General features: G+C 58.1%; 1 protein-coding gene across 1 annotated transcript; it reads left to right on the top strand.

Annotated features, from left to right (window-relative positions):
- Window positions 1-1,217: 1,217 nt before the first annotated feature.
- Window positions 1,218-16,532, top strand: LOC123368375 (integrin alpha-X-like). The gene is made up of 28 exons (XM_045013141.1): window positions 1,218-1,353; window positions 1,611-1,725; window positions 1,875-1,978; window positions 2,279-2,343; window positions 3,216-3,330; window positions 3,505-3,635; window positions 4,413-4,558; window positions 4,947-5,100; window positions 6,105-6,255; window positions 7,400-7,548; window positions 7,914-8,054; window positions 8,356-8,562; window positions 9,267-9,397; window positions 9,725-9,882; window positions 10,052-10,206; window positions 10,363-10,494; window positions 11,661-11,734; window positions 12,086-12,227; window positions 12,441-12,554; window positions 12,666-12,745; window positions 13,989-14,072; window positions 14,230-14,308; window positions 14,564-14,671; window positions 14,910-14,993; window positions 15,170-15,283; window positions 15,498-15,590; window positions 15,757-15,867; window positions 16,041-16,532. Exons 1-28 carry the CDS (start codon window positions 1,317-1,319, stop codon window positions 16,161-16,163), a joined length of 3,297 nt encoding a protein of 1,098 aa, XP_044869076.1. The 5' UTR covers window positions 1,218-1,316; the 3' UTR covers window positions 16,164-16,532.
- Window positions 16,533-20,898: the final 4,366 nt, after the last annotated feature.

Below are 20,898 nucleotides of genomic sequence, written 5' to 3'. Positions count from 1 at the left end.
CAGTTTATTAAACAACAACCAATTTAAAAGATTTAAGAAAAAAATGGGAAAGGTGAAAGGAAAACCCGTCACCCCGCTCTGGGGCACGGGGACACCACAACCAGCGTATCTGGGATGTCAGGGTAGTTCATGGTCGGCTCCTCACATGTCCCAGGCCCCTGCCCAGGCCCTTGCTGTGCTGCAGGGATGCCGAGGGTCGGACACTTGCTCTGGTGGTGGCCACACGCCCTCAGGCTCTAGGGGGCAGGACCCCTCTGCCCAGCGCCGCCCCCGCCCCATCGGGGTTACGATCCCCCTCCAAGTCTGGCCTGCAGTGGGCCCACTGCCCAGGTTCGCGCTTCCCAGGTGCTCACTGCACCCAGCTCCAGATTGCTCCAGTCCCAGCTCCACCACTCGGCCTCAGCACTGATGCTGCTGCTCTGCCTTCAGCTCCCTGGGCTGCTTCTCTGGCCCTTCTGGCTCTGGCTGCTGCAGCCCAGCTCCCAGCACAGGGCTGCTCTGTGGGCTGTTTCTCTGACCCCTCTGGCTCTGGCAGGGCTCTGCTCCCCAGCTCAGCTTGGGCCCCTGCTGTCTCCTTAGCTCGGCCCCACTGTCTGACCTAGGCAATTCCAGCTCACACGGAGGATGGGACCCTCCTGACTCCCTCTTTAGCCTGCCCGCCCTGTCAATCAGGCTGACCTGGAGCATTGGCCTCTCCCCATTGTTCCTGGTGGGTGTCAGTCTCAGGGTCCTGATTTCCCAACCACCCTTCCCCTTTTTTTGGTACTGGTACCAAAACACCCCCACTGAGTTTTCGCAAGGGGACAACAGTTGGTTTAGGAGCAGCATATCGGCCAAGTGAAGCGAGACCCTACACTCAACTTGCCCAGGGTGTGTGGAGCCAGGGGCCCGGCTGGATCAGGCGAGGGGCGGCTGGGTGAAAAAGCTTTGCCTACGTTAGCATCAAAGGGGTAACCTCCTAGCTGCAGCTCAGCGTAGATGTATTGCTGGTGATGAATAACTTTCTCCTGGAGCCGAGCACACGGTGTAGGTGTGGGTCTGGGTCTGTCTTTCTCTCCCTGTGACTGTCTGGCTCAGTGCAGTTTTGTACGTGCCCGTGTCTGTCAGTGTCGCTGGTGGCGTGTCTGTCTCAGTCAGTTTAGCTTTCTTTTTTCGTTCACCTGAGTCCTGTCCCCTCCCCCGGGCGGATCTCTCTCTCCCTTTGCAGGGCACCAATATCAATTCTCTTTCCTCTGCACTCAGCTGCCTCCTCCGCAGTGCCCGCAAACCTCCTGGGACACCGCTCCCAGCAGTCAACCCACCTCCAGCTTCCCAGGATGCACCCCTTGCGTCTGCTCGTTTGCCTGGGCACAGGTGAGTTGCCAGCCGGTGAGGTGGGGAAAAACTGGGGCCCTGCATGCACCATCTCATTGCCTAACCTTCGGGAAGGGGAATGGAAGCAGCTGGGCTCTCAGGACGCCTGGGTTCTGTCCCCAGCTCTGGGAGAGGAGTGGGGATACAGCGGAGGGCTCGGAATCAGTCCCGCAGCCAGGAGGGGCTGGCCCCTCCGCCCCCACCAGTGGCCCCTTCTCAATGGGGAAAACTAACATGTGGCTGTTTGACCCCTGCAGTGCTGGCCCCGAGCCGTGGATTCAGTGTGGATGTGGAGAGACCCATCGCCTTCCAGGAGGCAGCCAGGGGGTTCGGGCAGAGCGTGGTGCAGTTCGGGAGTGCCAGCGCCGGGGGGTAAGGGCCGAGCGTGGGCTCAGAGCCCTGTAGTTACGTGCCTCATATCCACCCCTGAGGGGCCCATCTGGCTGGGCTGCCCTGCCTGGGCCCCACTACCCAGGGGTGATGGGGCGTCCCCTAAACCCCCCTCTGCTCTCTCCCTGCAGGGTGATCGTCGGGGCCCCGCTGCAGATGGGAGACATGAATGAAACCGGCAAAGTCTACAAGTGCGACCCGGGCTCCAGACGCTGCCAGGAGATCCCCATCCAGAGTAGGGGCACCCTGTGCTGTGGGGTCCAATGGGTTAGCACAGGGGGTCTGGGAGGTAGGACGCCTGGGTTCCATCCCCAGGTCTGGGAGCAGCGTAGGGTCTAGCAGGTTAGAGCAGGGGAGGCTGGGAATCAGGGCTCCTGCATTCTAATATCCATGCAACAATTTGCCATCACTTCGCCGCAGGAGTGCAGGGGATGCACAAGGGAGAGGGGGTGCGAAATGACTCAGAGATACGCAGGACTAAACATATCCAATGACAAGGTTTCTCACCCTGGTGTTGGCGTGTTTCTCCTCTCAGGGCCCCCCGATGCCGTGAACATGTCCCTCGGTTTGTCTCTGGCTGCCCGGGGCTCCAATCTTCTGGTGGGTACCACCCCTTGGGGTGGGGAAGTGGCTCGGTCTGTGGGTTGTACCCAGAGGGTTGGGTGAGTCTCTGCCCCGTCCCCCAGAATTCCACGGGATTCTCCTTCCCCCCAGCAATGGGAGCGGGATGAAATGTCAGCACCGTGACACCGTAGGGCCTGACCGACTGTGCACCCACCACACGCCAGGTGGGTAATGTTACCACAGGACTTGAGTGCTTGTGTGCTGCTGTCACCAGGAGGCTCATGGCTGGGTGACACCGGCGGTGGGGGGATGGGCTGATATCACAGGAGCGGGTGATCTTCCCACAACAAGAGCTCTGTGCGCTGATGGAAAGCAGAGGGTGGTCACCAGATGATGTCACCATCACCAGAACACGCCAGTGTCACCATGGTGAGGGATGAATGACAATGCGTGTGTAGGCGGGTGCTAACCACTAGAAAGACTGGGCCATGGCCTTGTGCAGAAGATGGTAACTAGATAACAACGGTGTGTCTACAGCGAGGGTGTAATGTTTGTCTGGGGGATGGTGGGACCCACAATGGTGCACTGAAACAGCAGGGAGGAGGAGAACATCGCCATGGAGATAGTGACTGAGACATGATGTTGTGAGGGATAGGGGTAACTGGGTGACATCACCATGGGGACAGTAACTGTGCGATGACATTGTGAAGGGTGGGGGTGACTAGGTGATGTCCCCCTGTCCTCTCTCTGGGAGGCAGGTGCTGGGTCCTGCGATCCTGTTTGCCCCATGGGGATCCCTGCCCTGGCGGGGCCTTCCCCTGCATATCCATGGAGAGAGCAGACTCCCCTCACCCCCAGTGCTCTCCTCAGGGGGCACCTACTGAACCCGTCCCTCTCTCATGCCCCAGGTGTGCGGCCCCACTGTGCACCGGGCCTGTGGGGAGAACATGTACATCAACGGCTACTGCTTCCTCCTGGACCAGAGCCTCCGGCAGCTCCAACGCATCCCGGACAGCCTGGCAGGTATAGGGCAGCCCCGGGAGTGGCACCAAGGGGCCACCGATGGCGGGGGGTGGGGGAGGCAGGAAACCGGGCTAGATGGGCCCTTTGATCTGGTCTAGCTCTTTCCACTGAGTTTTCTCAATGTTTGTGGTGTTGAGTCAGGAATTGGACGTATTTCTTTCCCATCCCGCTCAGAGTGCCCCAGACGTGCCACAGACATAGCGCTCCTCATCGACGGCTCGAGCAGCATCAGACCAGAAAACTTCAGAAAGATGAAGACGTTTCTCTCTGAGATCATGAAGCGTTTCCGCAGCACCGACACGCAGGTAACGGGCAGAGACTGAATCCTGATTACGTACCCTGAGTACTGCCAGAGGGCAAACTCCCAGTCACTGCTGACCACAATGCCACAGTGCAGCGATAGGGGGCGCTGTGCTTCAGGGAGCAGGGCTGGGGGCTTAGTAGGGGCGCGCTCCCCTCGCAGTCAGTGCTGGCCCCAGTGCGGCACTAGGGGGCGCTGTGCTGCAGGGAGCAGGGCTGGGGGCTTAGTAGGGGCATGCTCCCCTTGCAGTCAATGCTGACCCCAATGCCCCAGTGCGGCGCTAGGGGGCGCTGTGCTGCAGGGACCAGCAATGGATTTTGCATCCAAAACCAGGAAAAAATTCCTGCAGAACCAGCTACACCAGGGGTCGGCAATCTTTCAGAAATGGTGTGTCGAGTCTTCATTTATTCACTATAATTTAAGGTTTTGCGTGCCAGTAATACATTTTAACGTTTTTAGACGGTCTCGTTCTATAAGTCTATAATATATAATTAAACTATTGTTGTATGTAAAGTACATAAGGTTTTTAAAATGTTTAAGAAGTTTCATTTAAAATTAAATTAAAATGCAGAGCCCCCCGGACCGGTGCCCAGGACCTGGGCAGTGTGAGTGCCCCTGAAAATCAGCTCGCGTGCCACCTTCGGCACATGTGCCATAGGTTGCCTACCCCTGAGCTACATCCCAGTCGCTTGCCCCAGCCCTTAACTGAGTCTGATTTCTGCTTTTCTTACCCTCCACCCCTGGGGTGTTTTTCTCTCTTCTCCCCTGCCTCCTCCTGCAGTTCGCCCTCATGCAGTACTCGAACAGATTTACAGAGCACTTCGACTTCTCACAGTACAGGAGGAGTCGCAACCCCGATGACCTTGTCAGGTCGGTCGTGCAGCTCACGGGTTGGACGCACACGGCCAGCGCCATCTGGAAAGTGGTGTAGGTGTTGCCCTCCTCCCCGTGCTGACTCCACAGGGAATGGGCTGTAAGGACATACAAGCTAAGGGACAGGGACTCAGGACTCCTGGGTTCGATCCCCAGCTGTGGGAGAGGAATGGGGACTAGTAGGTTAAAGCGGGGAGCGGGGATGCTGTGAGCCAGGACTCTGGTGTTCTATTGCCAGCTTTGAGCCTCTGTTGTGTTGTGACTTTAAGCAAGTCACGTCCCCTCCTGGTGCCTCAGTTTCCCCATCAGTAAAGTGGGGACCCTGACACTGACCTCCTTTGTAAAGGTCTTTGAGATCTGCAATGCCAAAGCAGTGGATGAGCGCTAGGGGTTGTTACGTATCAATAACCCTCCCAGGCATTCCCAACCCTCCTTTTTCCAGGCAGGAGCTGTTCACCACTGGGAGAGGCGCTCGGGATGAGGCCACCAAGGTTCTCATTGTGATCACAGATGGGCAGAAAACTGGAGACCTGCTTTTTTATTCAGATGCTGTCCCCGAGGCTGAGAGAGCTGGAATCGTCCGCTACGCCATCGGGGTGAGCCGCGGCCTTGTGGAGAAGTAGTATGGATCTGAGCCCGTGTCCAGGAATACAGTGGTGGTGTGGGGGGATGGTACCATCAAACATGGGAGGGCACCGGCACAGAGGCTGGGGAGACGAACTAAAGCCAGGCTGTCAAGTATCAGAGGGGTAGCCGTGTTAGTCTGGTTCTGTAGAAGCAGCAAAGAATCCTGTGGCACCTTATAGACTAACAGACGTTTTGCAGCATGAGCTTTCGTGGGTGAATACCCACTTCTTCGGATGCAAGACTTGTAGATAGTAGATGCAAGACTTGCATCCGAAGAAGTGGGTATTCACCCACGAAAGCTCATGCTGCAAAACGTCTGTTAGTCTATAAGGTGCCACAGGATTCTTTGCTGCTTCTGAAGCCAGGCTGTAACTGAGCCAGGGTGTGGCGCTATAGCAGAGCTGCAGTTTCACTAGCCAGAATGAGCGGCTATTGGTCAGGTTCAGCAGTGTTGTCTACTCGAAGGTGGGGTATTCTCACTGCCCTCCAATCCACATGCCCACTCCGATGGCCTTGACATTTCGTGTGCTTCCAGGGTAGGGTTAGTGATCCACATGTGGGGTGACTTGAGCAAGGGGTTCCTGGGACACCTTCTCCCACAGACGCAGGATTTTACAAAATCACCCTGTTCTCAATACTGTGATTTCATTTTCTGCACGCACTTGGGGCGCAAACAATGGCTCTGGTCCTCCCTAAGCTGACCTGTCACTCAACCCTCATGTCAGCTAGTGAACAGCATCTACTATCCCATGGGGGAAGAAGAATTGAACTAATGATTGGCCTTAAAGTGTAGATTATCACAGCACAGCTCCAGTGCATCCCACGCCCACACCCCGGAGCGGCACATGGTGCTGGCTGAGCGGGGCCTCTTGAAGCCCCAGCAGGGCTTGGGACGGGAGGGGATTTGCCCAGGTTCTTGGCCTATGACTGACCTCAATGCCCTGGTCTCTGTACCTCCCTCTACTCCATTAAGGTCGGCGAAGCCTTCTCCAGTGATACTGCCCAACAGGAGCTCCAGGAGATCGCCTCTGAGCCCACCAACGAGCACGTCTTCCAGGTGGACAATTTCGATGCCCTCCAGGGCATCCAGAGCCAGTTGCAGGAGATGATCTTCGCCATCGAAGGTATCAGAGCCGGGGGAGGGGCCGCACTGGCTCCGCGGCTCTAGAAATGGGTTTTCAAGGCTGAGATGGGATGGGGAGCAGCTGGGAATCCAGAGCTCACATAGGCCCCAAATAGTCTCTCTTTCCCCATCCAACATCTATCTACTGATCTATCTCCATAGATCCCCGTAATGCCTTTCTCATCCGGGGCCCCCGGGCAAGGGACTGGCTGGCTCAAGGGGTTGAGGAATGGGATACAGGGACTTCTCCCTAGGGGGCGCTGGATCCAATCCAGCCTCGAGGTGGGGAGAAGGGCTGGCTCAGGGAATGGGACACGGGGCCTTTACCGTCTATGATGGTCTTTCCCATGTCTGTCTCTGCTCCCAGGCACCCAGTCCCAGAGCGGCAGCTCCTTCCAGCTGGAGATGTCTCAGGAAGGATTCAGCTCCCTGCTGTCCCCTGTGAGTGATTCCTGGCCCCGGGGCATGTCCCACGCTGCCATGCGCTGGGGACCTGACAGCGCTTTCAGCCTAAGTAGCATCAGGCTGGGTTAATGCCTGAAAGGCAGATGGCCCTTTATTAGCCCAGATTGCTGGAGGAGCAGCGTGGGACGTGCTTTTCCCACAGTGTCTGAGAGTGGGGCTGCCCTGCCATCGGGGACCTCAGTAGGGGGCGCTGTCTCCCCTGGCACTCCCCAGTGCCATGCTAAGCTGTGCTGTGCTGCAGGTGGTGGGGAGATCTCGTAAATATTTCCTGTGCTATCTCCATTTCCTGTAATTTCCCCTCTGCCATGCATGTCGGTTTAGGACGGGCCTGTGCTGGGAGCGGTGGGAGCCTATGACTGGTCTGGTGGGATATACCAATACCTGTACTGGAGCGGCAGGAAGCCGAGCTTCATCAACGTATCCACAACCTCCACTGACATGAATGATGCTTACCTCGGTAAGAACAAACCCACCCAGCTTCCCTTACCTATTTAAACAGCCCACGTGCCCCACCCCAGCAGCAGCTACATCTCAGCACCGGGTGAGGGCTGCCTGAGTAAACTAACCCCGTACCCCACCCCAGAAGTGGCTGCATCTCAGTTCGGGCAAGGGATCCCTGTGCAGCACTGTTGTACGGCTGTTTCCCATCTCACCTCCACACGTCCCTCTCTTCCTTTGAGGTTATTCGTCTCAGGTCGTCACAGCCAATGGGCAGAGCAGCTACGTGGTCGGGGCCCCTCGCTACCAACACACCGGCAAAGTCGTCCTGTTCAGCTGGGATACCAGTGACGGACAATGGACACCCAGATGGGAGCTGCAGGGGGAGCAGGTCTGGGGACCGTTACAGACAATGTGGAGATGTGTGCGTGTGAGGGGTGGGGGTGGTGGCTGGGGACTGGAGGAAGCCTGTAAGATTTTGACACCATGTGTTTGGCTTCACCTTCCGGAATGATTCAGTCAGAAAGACTCAGGCTCGGTCTACACTGGGGTGAGGGTCGACCTAATATACGCAACTTCAGCTACGCGAATAGCACCACCTGCTGTGTGTAAAGAGTGGGTGAGGGAGAGGATGGAATGAACATGGGGATTGAATCCTGCTCCCAGCAGGCTGTGTGTGTGGGGGGGAGGGGGTTCCCAGTGGGAGAAGAAGGAGGAAGTGACTAAAATGAAGGGGTGACTTCTCTGTCCCTCCAGGTCGGCTCGTATTTCGGGGGTACGCTGTGCGCTGTGGACCTCGACAGAGATGGGAGCACGGACCTGGTTCTGATCGGAGCCCCCATGTACTATACACCTCTGAATGGAGGGCGCGTCTATATTTGCTCGTTTAGCCGGCAGGTAGGAGAGACAAGCAGGGCCATGGGAAAGGTGGATGGCCTGGGCTTCACGTTTTACCTGGGCTGCCTGCCGTGGGGCTGGGATACTATGAAAATAAACACCGTGATACCTGGGCACTGTGCTCCAGGGAGCAGGGTGGGGGGCTCAGTAGAGGCTCACCTGGCAGTGCGTGCTGGCCCCAATGCAGCACTAGGGGGTGCTCTGTTGCTGGGAGAGGCATGGGGAGGCTCAGTTGGAGGCACTGACCCTCACAGCCGATGCTGATCTATTTTCCATGTGCGTCTTTGAATCTGGCCTGCAGGGGGCGACGCTGAGGCGTAGGAGAACACTGCAGGGGCAGACGGGGCAGGCATTCGGGCGCTTTGGGGCCAGCATGTCCGAAATCGGGGACATCAGTGGGGATGGACAGACGGACGTGGCCATCGGGGCCCCCCTGGAGAACGACAATCGTGGGGCCTTGTACATCTTCCATGGGGAAAAGGGAGGCCTCAGTCCCCAGTACAGACAGGTGAGCCCAGCTCCTGGGAGGTGGGGTCAACACACAGTAGTGAAGGGATGTTATAGGGGCCCCATGGTCCCCTTGTGGCCATTAGCCCCTTTCTTAGTTCCCATCCTCCACTGCCCCCTAGTGCCCATTATACAGTACAGCCGCCCCTTCCCCACCCCTCACCCTCTGCTGCCCCCTAGTGCCCATTATACAGTACAGCCGCCCCTTCCCCACCCCTCACCCTCCACTGCCCCCTAGTGCCCATTATACAGCACAGCCGCCCCTTCCCCATCCCTCACCCTCCACTGCCCCCTAGTGCCCATTATACAGCACAGCCGCCCCTTCCCCACCCCTCACCCTCTGCTGCCCCCTAGTGCCCATTATACAGCACAGCCGCTCCTTCCCCACCCCTCACCCTCTGCTGCCCCCTAGTGCCCATTATACAGCACAGCCGCCCCTTCCCCACCCCTCACCCTCTGCTGCCCCCTAGTGCCCATTATACAGTACAGCCGCCCCTTCCCCACCCCTCACCCTCCGCTGCCCCCTAGTGCCCATTATACAGTACAGCCGCCCCTTCCCCACCCCTCACCCTCCACTGCCCCCTAGTGCCCATTATACAGCACAGCCGCCCCTTCCCCATCCCTCACCCTCCACTGCCCCCTAGTGCCCATTATACAGTACAGCCGCCCCTTTCCCCGCCCCTTACTGCTCTCTCTGCCCCACAGCGCATCGAGGGGTCGCTGTTTCCCAGCACGCTGCAGTACTTTGGCCAGGCCGTCAGTGGCGGGACAGACCTGACGGGGGACGGACTCCCAGACATCGCGGTGGGGGCACAAGGGCAGGTCCTGCTGCTGAGGTGAGTTACTCTGTGTCGTTTCACTGCTCCACGTGGTAGTCACAGACTCTGTGTGTGTGTGTGTGTGTGTGTGTGTGTGTGTGTGTGTGTGTGTGTGACTGCTGCCCCCTGCTGGAGAATGGCACAATGACAGCTCTGCTGCTCTCTTCTTCTACCCCCCAGCATCTCCTCAAGCAGAGCTGCGTGTCCATAACCCATCTCCCTGGGGTGTTGTGAGCACATCCAGGCTGGGTGGAAGGCTCTGTGGAGGGAGGGAGGGAGGGTGGGATAGGGTCTGGCCCCATTGCAGGGAGCAGCTGGGTGATGGTTCTGTTCCCCCCATGGCAGGTCCCGGCCAGTGCTCAGAGTCAGGGTCTCCATCAGCTTCCAGCCCCCAACCATCCCCACCTCGGCCTTCGACTGCCAGGGGCAGGAGCAGCTCAACACGGAAGCCAGCAGGGCAGAGGTCTGCTTCACCGTCACTAAGAGCACCAAGGACAGCCTAGGTCAGACCAAACCCACCCCCTGCTCCCCTCCCTCCTGAGCCAGCCAGTCCCCTGCCCTGGGGATGGATCGGAGCCAGCGCCTCCTAGTGGGAAAAGGCCCCGTGTCCCATTTCCCCTTGGGGTTCCCGTTCTCAGTCTCTCTCTGTTCCTTGTTTCCCCTCCCCCGTAGGCAACAGGATCTCCAGCACCATCCAGTACAGCCTGGCCCTGGACCCCGGGCTGACGAAGATTCGAGCCGCCTTCGACTCCACCGGCCCCGTCCTGAGCAGGGAGCTGCGGCTCGGCATCGAGACGAGATGTGAGACATACCGGATAATGTTACCTGTGAGTATGGGGGGTCCTAACTCCTTCCCCTACTGCTGTGTCTCCTCCTCCAACCCTGCCCATTGCCCCCAAATCACCCAGAGAACAAACCACTCTCTGGGTCCCACCCAGCCCCCTTTCCCTTCAGGGGTCCGATGTGTCTTTCTGTCTCCCCAGCTCTGCCCTGAGGACACACTGACCCCCATCACCCTGCACCTCAACTACACCCTGATGGGGGAGCCCATCACTGCTGCCGGCCACCTCAGACCCATCCTGAGTGAGGACTCCACTGTGATGACTGCAGACCTGGTAAGGCTGCCAGGGCCACACAATGGTGTTTGTGACAGTATCAAAGATGGTTGTAGCGGATGTGGGTTTGGTTGCAGTGCTGGAGTAGCCTGTATTGATGATCTGTGTTGATGGGTAAAATTGTAATGTGTCTGACAGTGCTGGGTGAGGTTGAATTGGTTGTGTTGTTGGATAGGACTGCAGTGCTTTTGGTGATAATGTAAGCTGAGGTTGAAGCAGTTGTGTTAGTGATGTTGGTTCAGATTGTAGTGATCTTGGTGACAGTATGGTTTGAGGTTGTAGTCATTATGGTATGGGTGATGTTGGTTCAGACTGTAATGGTCTTGGTGGCAGTATTGGTTCAGGTTGTTGTGGCTTTGTTGCTTGTGCTGGAGCAGACTGTATTTGTGGTGATGGTTGTGTTGAGATTGTAGTTGTATTGGTGACAATGTTGGTTGAGGTCATAATGGTTGTGTTAGTTACTGTATTGGTACAGAATATACTGATGGGTAGCAGTGATTGTAGTGGTATAGTTTGTGGTTGTTGTGGGTGACTGGTTGGTGACTATTGTTTAAGACTCTATTGACACTCTATTATGGTTGAGATTGTAATTCTGTTAGTTACCGTGTTAGTTGTAGTTACAGTGGCTGTGCCGGTAACTGTCATTTCAGACTATATTGGTAGCGGTGGTTGGTGAGATTGTAATGGTCTTGGTTACAATGTTGGCTGAGGTTGTAGTGGTTATGTCATTGTGACAGTGTTGGTTGACACTTTAATGTAGATAGTGGTGGAGGTGGTGGTTGAGACTGTAGTGGGAGTGCTAGCATTGGCAGAGGCTGTTGCATCTATATTGCTAGTGGTGGTGTTAGTTCAGACTGTGTTGATGTTGATGCTGGTTGTGGTTGAGATTGTAGGGCACTTGTTGACGGTTCTGTTGCTGGTGGAGCTGTCCGCTCAGACTGTCTTGGTGCTGGTGGTGGGTTGAGAATGCAGTGGTGCAGGTAACAGTGTAGGGGGCGAATGCAGCCGTTGTGTTCTTGGTGATGCTGTTTCAGACTGTATTGCTGGTAGTGGTGATGATTGAGATTATCTGATGGGTGACAATGCTGGCTGAGTTTTGCTCCGGTCCCTTCCTAACCACCCTGACCCCTGCTCCCTTCCCCCCCTCCCCTGGGATCTCTCCCTAGCTCCCGTTTGAGAAGGACTGCGGCAGTGACAGAGTCTGCACTGATGAACTACAAATTTCCTTCAGTTTCTCAGGGTAAGTCACCCCCTCTGCCTTCCCCCGCAGATAACTTCCACAGTGGGACCCGTCCAGCTCGATCAGGCCTCAGATCTGCAGCACCCAGCTGGAGATCCCCCCATATTTCCTTGTGGCATCTGACTGGGCACCGATACAGGAAGCTGGCAGCACTGGGGACCCCAGCTGGGCACTTTTATAAGAAGCTTGCACCACTGCGGCATTAGGGGCTGTGTGGGGTTCCCATCTGGGCACTGTTATAGGGAGCTCACAGCACTGGTTCCCTCTGCTGGGCACTGCCTTGAGGAAGCTTGCAGCGATGCTGGGGCACTGGCCTCCCTGAGGAAGCTCACCCCTTTCTCTCCCCCTTAGCTTGAGCACCCTGGTGGTGGGAGACACCCCTGAACTCAACACCACCGTCTCCATCCAGAATCACGGGGAGAATTCCTACAACACCACGGTGGAGTTCTTCTACCCGGCCGCGCTGTCCTACCGCCGGGTCCTGCTGCTCCAGGTACCATCAATCCCCCCAAGCACTGCAGACATGGGGTGGGGGCAGGATACAGGGGATGGGGCAGGGAGCAGGCAGGGGGCTCAATAGGGGGTGCTGTGCTGCAGAGAGCAGGTGGGGGGGCTCGGCGGGGGCACCGTGCTGCAGGGAGCAGGGGAGCGGCTCAGTAGGGATACTGTGGGCTGCATCTCTCACTAGCTGGTCCCCTGTGCTCAGTCTAACAGGAGGGCCATGACCGTTAAGTGCAGCTCGGCCGTGGGCACTGAGGAGCAGAGTCAGAGGAACAGCACCTGCCACATCAACCACCCCATCTTCTGGAGCGGGGCCGAGGTACGGTTGCACCCCCACCCCCGGTAGCCTGTCACTGCCCATCCCCTGCTTTCTCTGGCAGTTCCCCAGGCCCTGAGCCTGGCTCCCTCTCACCCTACATGTGTTTTCCAGGCCATTTTCATCGCCACATTTGACGTCTCCCCCAAAGCTGATCTGGGGGACAGTCTGCAGATCACAGCCAAAACCAGCAGGTGAGGGGGGCATGCAGGCCACAGAGGGCAGCGTGGGAGGCAGTGTGGAGAGGTAGGTATGTAGGGCAGTGCAGTGGAGTGTGGTGCATGGTTTAGTCCATTGATGTGTAGCGTGTGGTATGTGGCACCTGGTGCAGACTGCAGGTTAGTGCAGTGATGTGTGCTCCAGTGAAATGCGGTCAGCTGTATTGCAGTGCTGTATGCTGCAGTGCAATACAGTTATACATGCGGCATTGCAGTGATGTATGGGGCAATGGCAGTTCCACAACTCCTGGTGCAGTGAAATGCAATGATGTTGGGGGGAAGTGGCATGCAGTGCAGTGATGCCATTGAGTGGAGGGCACAGCAGCTCAGTGGCCTCGGATGCAGTGCAGCACGGTGATGTGTGGCACTGCTGAGTGGCAGATGCCATAAAGCCAGGCAGAGCAGTGTGATGCAGCCCAATGCATGATGCACCGTGCTGGCTGATGATGGCTAGTACGCTGCCCCAGGGCAGACAGCCGTGGTGTAATGGTGCAGGGCAGTGATGCATGCTGAGAGGCGTTGTGCAACGCTGTATGCTCAGGGAAGGGCTGTGTGGCACAGTACAGTTATCTGTACTTCAGGGTGGTGCAGTGATCCATACCTAAAGAAGTGGAGTATGGTGCAGTACAGTGATGTAAACTGGAGGGTAATGCAATGTTGTTGTATAATCCACAGCACTGGCATATGGTGCACTGTAGTGCAGTGGATTGTGGTGCAGCACACTGACATACTGCAAGGTGGTGCAGTGGGGTATAAACCAGAGCAGTGGCATATGGTGCACCACAGCAGAGTATGGTGTAGGGCAGTGACATATGGCACAGTGCTGCAATGTAGGCTGCACCGTGGTGCAGTGATGTATAACTCAGACCAATGGTGTATGGTGCAGTGCTGTGATGTATGAGGCAGGGCAGGGCAGTGGTGTATGGTGCAGTGCAATGGAATATGGTGTTCTGCAGTGACCTATATTGCAGTGCAGTACAGTGGTGTATAACCCAGACTTGTGGTGTACGGTGCAATACAGTGACTTAGGGTACAGGCACGGGTATTTCATGCAGGGCAGTGCTGTGTGGCACAGCGATCTATGGAGCAGAGCAGGAGGATGGTTCTTTGCAGTGCAGTCCAATATTGTGCAGGGCAGTGGACTCTGGTGCATTCTCCCTGTAAAGTTAATTGGTGGTTTCTCTTCACATCTCTCTCCTTTGCCCTCCCCTGCCCCCAGTGACAATGGTGGCCCCATCACTGAGCGCATGATTCACCAGGCGGAGCTGCCGGTCAAGTACGGCATCTTCATCATCCTCACCAGGTAGGTCAGTGCGGAGACGGGGGGGAGAGTGCCCCCTACTGGGACCCCTGCTCCGTGCACACAGCGCCCCCTTCTGGACATGACATCCCACTGTCACTCTCCATTACACTCACCCACTCCTGTCTCTCTTGTTCCTTCCACCCTTTTCCTCCCCCAGCCTTGAGGAATCGACCAAGTATATCAACTTTTCTGCCGAGGAGGCAGGGACAAGTGTGCCAGTGACACATTGGTATGAGGTGAGGCCAGTGGCACAGAGTGTGTGTGGGGGGGGATGGGGAGAGGGCTCAGAGGAGGGGGATAGAGTAGAATTGCTTGAGTGGGGTCTGAGGGTTAGAGCAGAGAGGGGTGGGGGTGGCCTGGGAACCAGGACTCCTGGGTTCTATCCCCAGCTCAGGGATGGGAGTGAGGTCTGTGGATTGAATAGGGGATTGGGGATCAGAGCTCCTGGGTTTTCTTCCTGCAGTGCCCTATGGAGAGTCTGTTTCTTTCAGGTCAAGAACCTGTGGCAGCGACGCGTCCCCATCTCGGTCACGTTCCAGTTCCCCGTGGAGCTGAGCGGGGTCCGGGTGTGGGACGCCTCTGAGGTCGTCCCCTCCAAGGTACCTGCCTCTCCCTGCCCTTGTGTGTGTGTGAGATGGGCCCAGGGACGCCTGCTCTGCCCTACAGCGCCCCCTGCTGGGACAGGCTGTCTGGGGGGGATAGGCCACATGTTCCCCCGACTCCCCACAGCCAGCCAGTCCCCTGCCCTGGGGCTGGATTGTAGCTGGCGCCCCCTAGAGGGGAAAGGTCCTGTGTTCCCTTCCCACCCTCATTAATACCTTGTCTCTCCCTCCCCAGCCCCACCTGGCTCAGTGCGCCAGTGAGGCTGACACGCCCGGTTCGAAGGACTTTGTGAAGCAGATGAGCGATCGCCCCCTGCTGGTGAGTACAGGCCGGTGCTGGTCCCAGCAGCCCTTTTCACTTGACACTAACACAGACAGCGAGTGGGGGGCTGGGCTGGGTGAGGGACCCCTGCTATAAACAGACCCAGACCCTCATGGCCATGCTGGGTCCCTGCACACCCCCTGCCTCACCCGGCGATATCCTTCCACCCCCAGGACTGCTCCGTGGCCACCTGTAAGAAGATCCGGTGCAGAATCGCCACCCTGGAAATGCAGCACCCGCTGGAGTTCATGATCAAAGGGAACGTCAGCTTCCAGTGGGTCTCCCAGGTACGAGAGCTGCCTCTGCCTCCCAGCACCACGCAAGAGATCTCCCCAAGTGAACAGCCCCGGTGCCCCTCCCCAGAGGTGGCTGCATCTCAGTGCCGGGCAATGGATTGCCCCTGTGTGAACAGCCTGTAAATTGCTCTGGGTTCCCCTGGGACGATGCTCTGGGCTGGTTTGTGTCATTTCCGGTCAGGGATGGTGAATTTCTCTGTTCCAGACTCAGCAGCAGAAAGTGAGTCTGGTGAGCGAGGCCCGGATTGAATACGAGGAGGAGAAATACACCCAGAAGGAGGGATTCGTCCAGCGCCAGGTACCAGAGTGACTGCGCCCGGGATAGAGAGAGCATCGGCTAGTGGTTAGAGCTGGGAGCCAGGACTCCTGGGTCCTGTCCCTGCTCTGGGTCTGGTGTGTTAGAGCAGGGGCGGGTGATGGTGCCAGGACTCCTGGGTCCCCATCTCACAGCCCCTCTCCCCCAGGTGCAGACGGTGGTGGAGCGCTCCGAGGTCTATAACTACCTGCCCATCATCGTGGGCAGCAGCGTGGGGGGCCTGGTCCTGCTGGGTCTCATCACCACAGCCCTCTACAAGGTGAGTGGGGCAGGGCTCTAACCCCTCCCTCACAGCCCATCACCCTGTGGGCGGGGCCTCTGGCCCTCCCAGCTGGTGGGGGAGGGGAGAGGGTCCCACATCCCATCCCTCTGACCCAGGATGTGAGTCTGTCCATCCAGCTCTCACCATCTCTCCCCTCTGTCTCCTACCAGCTTAATTTCTTCAAGCGCCAGTACAAGGAGATGATGGAGGACACGAGGGACGGTGTTGGAGCCAGGCTGGGCCAGAGCAACTGTGCCAATGTCTGCCTCAGCCCTGACATCCCCAAACAATAGCCCCCCTGCCCCACCCCAGCCCCAGGATGCTGTGGATCTGCCCTTCCCAACATCTGCCCCCCATTGACCGCTCTGGATCTGCACCCTGATGACCTACTCAGAACATCGCCCTATAACAACCATGTGGGGTTGGGAGTCTGGACTTGTGAGTTCTCTCCCCAGCTCTGGGAGGGGAGTGAGGTCTAGTGGTTAGAGCGGCTGGGGGAAGCTGGGAGACAGGCCTCCTAGGTTCTATCCCGAGCGGATGAGAGATCTGTGCTATGCTAGATTAGAACAATATGGGACGTGAACCCTCTCGCAAAGCGATGGACGCTAAGGAGCTCAGTGTGTGCGGTTTATTAAAAAGAAGACATGTGCGATTGCAGTGTATTGTTGTGACCAAGCGGGAATTTTTCATAATATTTTGGATGACTATTGTGTGTGCCTCAGTTTCACCTATGTGGTGCATGGTTAACTAGGTGTGTGGGGGGGAACGGCTTTTACTCTTTGCAGGTGTGACTGATGCCTGGCCTGGCCCCCATGCCCATGGAGAGCCTGAGAAGACAATGGTCACTCATATTGTGCAGACATTTCATACCTAGCAACTGACGACCAGGGATGGCCAAACCCTCCGCAGGAAGCCAGCCGGGTGTGACCCGGGAGGTCAAAGGGCTGGGGAGGGGCCGGGTGAGGTTGTTAAGTGTGGGCTGCTGGAGGCAGGAGGAGAAGCTTCCGTCCTGGGACAAAAGAGGTTTCAGAGGGCGAGTCTGGACCAACCCAGATGGACTGTGCTGTAACTTTCTGCTCTCTGTGCTAACCACGGGGTTTCGATGCTGTGTTCCCAGAGTCGGCTCCAGCCACCAGCCCAGCCAGCTCGTGCTTGGGGCGGCAGATTCCAAGGGGCGGCATCCTGGCCAATCCTTTTTTTTTTTAGCTTCGCTACTTCGGCCGCCCCCGCAGGTTTTTTTCTTTTTTCCTTTGCTGCTCCAGCCGCCCTGTAGGGGGCGGCAGCGCGGAGGAGGGGAGCGCCCTGCTGGGAGCAGTGCCAGGTTTGTAGCAAGCCCAGCAGGGCAGCCCGCGTCCTTCCCTCCCCACCGCCTAGAGCGGCGTGGAGCCCTCCTGGCAGGTGGCGTGGCGAGTGCCCTGCTCCCCTTCTCTCCGCCCCCCCCCTCCGCTGCCCAGGGCACATCTGCAGGGCCGGGAGTCCCCCTGCACCCGCACTCCGTTCAGCCCGCGGGTTGGTTTGTTCCCCCCCTCCGCCCCTCACTGCTCCGGCCGGCCCGCAGGTTCGTTTGCTTGGGGCGGCAAAAAGCCAGAGCCGGCCCTGTGTGTTCCAGCCATCTAAGAACCCGCCTGCTTTTCCAGGGCTGGCTGAGAGTCACCACGGCTGCTAAGGGCGGGGGTGCCTGGCTCCCTTTGGGGGTACACGGCTCCCTCCGCTGTCCAGCTCAGGCCGACTCACGACAGGGAGCTCCCGGGTTGAAGCAGGGCTGCTACAGGCGCCAAAGTTTGGGCCCAGGAGGCGGGGAAGCCAATGGGCTCACCCCAGTGAGAGTGACGCGAAGGGGGCTGACGCACTGAAAGGCTCCTCCCAGGGGCTGCTCCACAGCCGTGCGAGAGCACCGGGCCTGTGGATCTGTGACAATGATTATCTCCCCAGGGAGACAAGGCCGGTCACCGCAGGGCTCTCTACTCTCGCAGAGAAACGCAGAACAAGAACCGACGGAAGCTGAAGCCAGACAAGCACCTACCGGAAATGAGGCCCCTCTTTTTCCCAGTGAAGGTGATTAACCCTTCGGACAAATTCCCAAGAGAAGTGATGGATTCTCCGTCTCTCGCTGGCTTCAAATCCAGACTGGAGAGTGCTTTAGCCAAATGCATTGGTCCGTACAGGGGGACTGTGTGAAATCCTCCAGCCTGTTCTCTACAGCAGGTCAGACTAGAACCCATCGTCCAGCTGGAATAGCTATGAAGCCATGAAAACAATCCCCTGAAGAAATGTCCCCATGAGTGGCTGATCCCCAAAGTGTCCGCTGCAGAGTCCTCGCGCCTTCCCGGTGACAGGCAGTGTCAGGGGCAGGGTGGGCCGCAAGGTCTGATCCAGCGAGACAGGGAGGTTCTGCTTGATGGGGAAGAGGCCAGAGGTCTGAGAGCAAAGAGGGAGGAGACTGTGGATTTCCCTGGTTCTGTCCCTGTTGGGAACCCCTCTGCGTGCTGGAGAATTAGAGGGTTAAAACCAATGAGCTCTGAGCCTGGCCACTTCCCAGAGCGGTGCTGTAAGGGGACTGTCACAGCACAGGGATCGTTCTGTCCCAGCAGCCTGGACACCTGGGTCCCCCAGCCCCATATGTGTGTATTTGCAGCCCCGGGGATCACTGGCCGGCCATCAGCAGGGTGCCAGGCACAGGGGAGACACAGCCAGAGGCAGCCCCCGGGAGAGAGAGAAACAGAAGCAGAGGCAGGAAATCGGTGCCAAGAAGAAGCGGCCATAGGGATTCGTACCCTCAGGCTTTGAGGCCAGAAGGGACCATCATGATCATCTTGTCTGGCCTCCTGCACATCGCAGGCCACAGGACCTCACCCACCCGCTCCTGTAGTAGACCTAGAACCTCTGGCTGAGTCACTGAAGTCCTCAAATCGTCAAGCAACAGAGAATCCCCCCCTTGCAATAGTTTAACCTTGCATGTGCCCCATGCTGCAGAAGAAGATAATGGGGGGATTGGCTCTGATCCACAGGTGGGACAGGAGAACCCCCCCGCCCCAAGCCAGCTCTGGGGCAACAATGCGGGTGGGCAGGGTTATGTGTAGCTGAGCTCTGTGGGGGCCTGAGGAAACAGAAGTGATGGGCGCTGGGGCCAAAATTAATTGCTCAGCAGAGGGGTGGGCAGACATGGGGGTGACAGCTTCTGCAGCGGGATCCGAAATCAGGATGCTCAGCTCTGGGATGGGAGTGGGGTCTAGTGGGTTACAGCAGGGCAGTGGATTGGGCTGGGCGTGAGGACTCCTGGGTTCCATGCCCAGCTCTGGGAGGGGAGTGGGGTCTAGTGGGTTAGAGCAGGGGGGTGGATAGGGCTGGGCGTCAGGACTCCTGGGTTCCATGCCCAGCCCTGACATTATCTTGTCATGTGACCTTGTTCACATACTCTCTTCCAGTCTCTGTGCCTCCATTTCTGTCTCTGGAGTAACAGCACAAGGAGTTTCCTGTTCCTACCCTCTCCCCTCTGCTCTGCCCCTCTCCAGGATCAGAGCCAGAACCACAGCTGGGAGCCAGTGGTGAGCTGGAGCCAGTTCCCACCGGTTCGCGGGAACCGGTTGTTAAATTTAGAAGCCCTTTTAGAACCGGTTGTCCCAGCCGGGTGGCGTGGCTCTGGCCTGGCGCCCGGGCCCAGCCCCGACCGCGGCCAGCCGGGCAGGGGGGCTCCGGCCCGGCCCCGACTGCGGCCGGGTGGCGCGGCTCCAGCCCAGCCGGGCGGCGTGGCTCCAGTCCCAACCCCGGCTGAGTGGCCCAGACTGGCCCCGGCCTGGCCCCCATCTTCAGGCAACACGGTAAGGGGGCAGGGAGCAGGGAGGGGGTGCTGGATAGAGGGCAGGGGAGTTGGGGGGCTGGATTAGTGTCGGGGCAGTCAGAGGGCAGGGAACAGGGGGATTGAATGGGGGCAAGGGTCTTGGGGGGGCAGTCAGGAAGGAGCAGGGATTGGATGGGATGGTGGGGGGCAGTCAGGAAGGAGGGGAGGGTGGATGGAATGGCCGGGGGCAGGCGGGGCAGGGGTTCCAGGGGCAGTCAGAGGACAGAGAGAAGGTGTGGTTGGATGGGACGGGTCCGGGGGGGCCATCAGGAATGAGAGGAGGGGTTGGATGGGGCAGCAGGGGGGAGTCAGGGGACAGGGAAGGGGGGTTGGATGGGGCAGGAGTCCCAGGAGGGGTGGGGGGGCATTACCCCCTCGTGGGATGAGGAGGAGGGAACCGGTTAATATTTTGGCAGCTCATCACTGGCTGGGACCCCCCCCACCTCCTAACCAGCTGTAGGGTAGCATGGGAGGGAGGATCTGTGCTGAGGGCACCCCTAACTCAGCCAGAACCTCCCCGCTCTTTTCTACCTGATGCCGCCATGACCTGGTTGAGTGAATAATTGAGCTACAGGCTGTTTACACAGGGATACCTCCACGGCACTTAGCTACAGCCACCCCTAGGGTGGAGCAGAGGGACTCTTTATGCAGGGATCCTTTGCCTGGTGCAGAGATGCAGCCACCTCTGGGGTAGGGCAAACTGGTGTCTAACAGCAACACTGCAAAAGACTTTAGGGCAGCAGATGAAGAGGCTCTCCGACTGCAATTGAAACAGTAGTGGGGGATTTCAGGAGACAGAATGGGATTGCTGGAGCTGGGATTTGGCCATTTATCTCCTCCTGAGCCCACAGCAGCCAGACAGGTTCCCAGGCGGGCGGCTGGTCCCACCCCAGGCTCTTGGTTCATAGCGGGTGCCCAGACTCTGCTTGGCATGGGGACGCTCTAGTTCCCAGCTGGGGGGATCAGTGTCGCCACCAGAGGATGAACCCGGTTTCCCTCCCAGCGCTCTGCGCTCACCCAGCTCTGCCCCTGGAGCCCCCATCTCAGGGGTGGCACTCTGCATGGCAAAGTGCAGTCTCCCACGTGTCCCAGCCCTGGGGGCACAGAGCGGATCCCAGATCCAGGGGTTCCCGCCCCGTGTCCCTTCCCAAGCTGTTGAATGGGCCAGAATGTAAATAAATCTCCTGGGA

This window comes from Mauremys mutica, chromosome 4, assembly GCF_020497125.1.
Source record: "Mauremys mutica isolate MM-2020 ecotype Southern chromosome 4, ASM2049712v1, whole genome shotgun sequence".
Lineage (NCBI taxonomy): Eukaryota > Metazoa > Chordata > Testudines > Geoemydidae > Mauremys > Mauremys mutica.
Note: the sequence above shows the minus strand (reverse complement) of the source record. Positions and strands in the feature narration are given on the sequence as shown.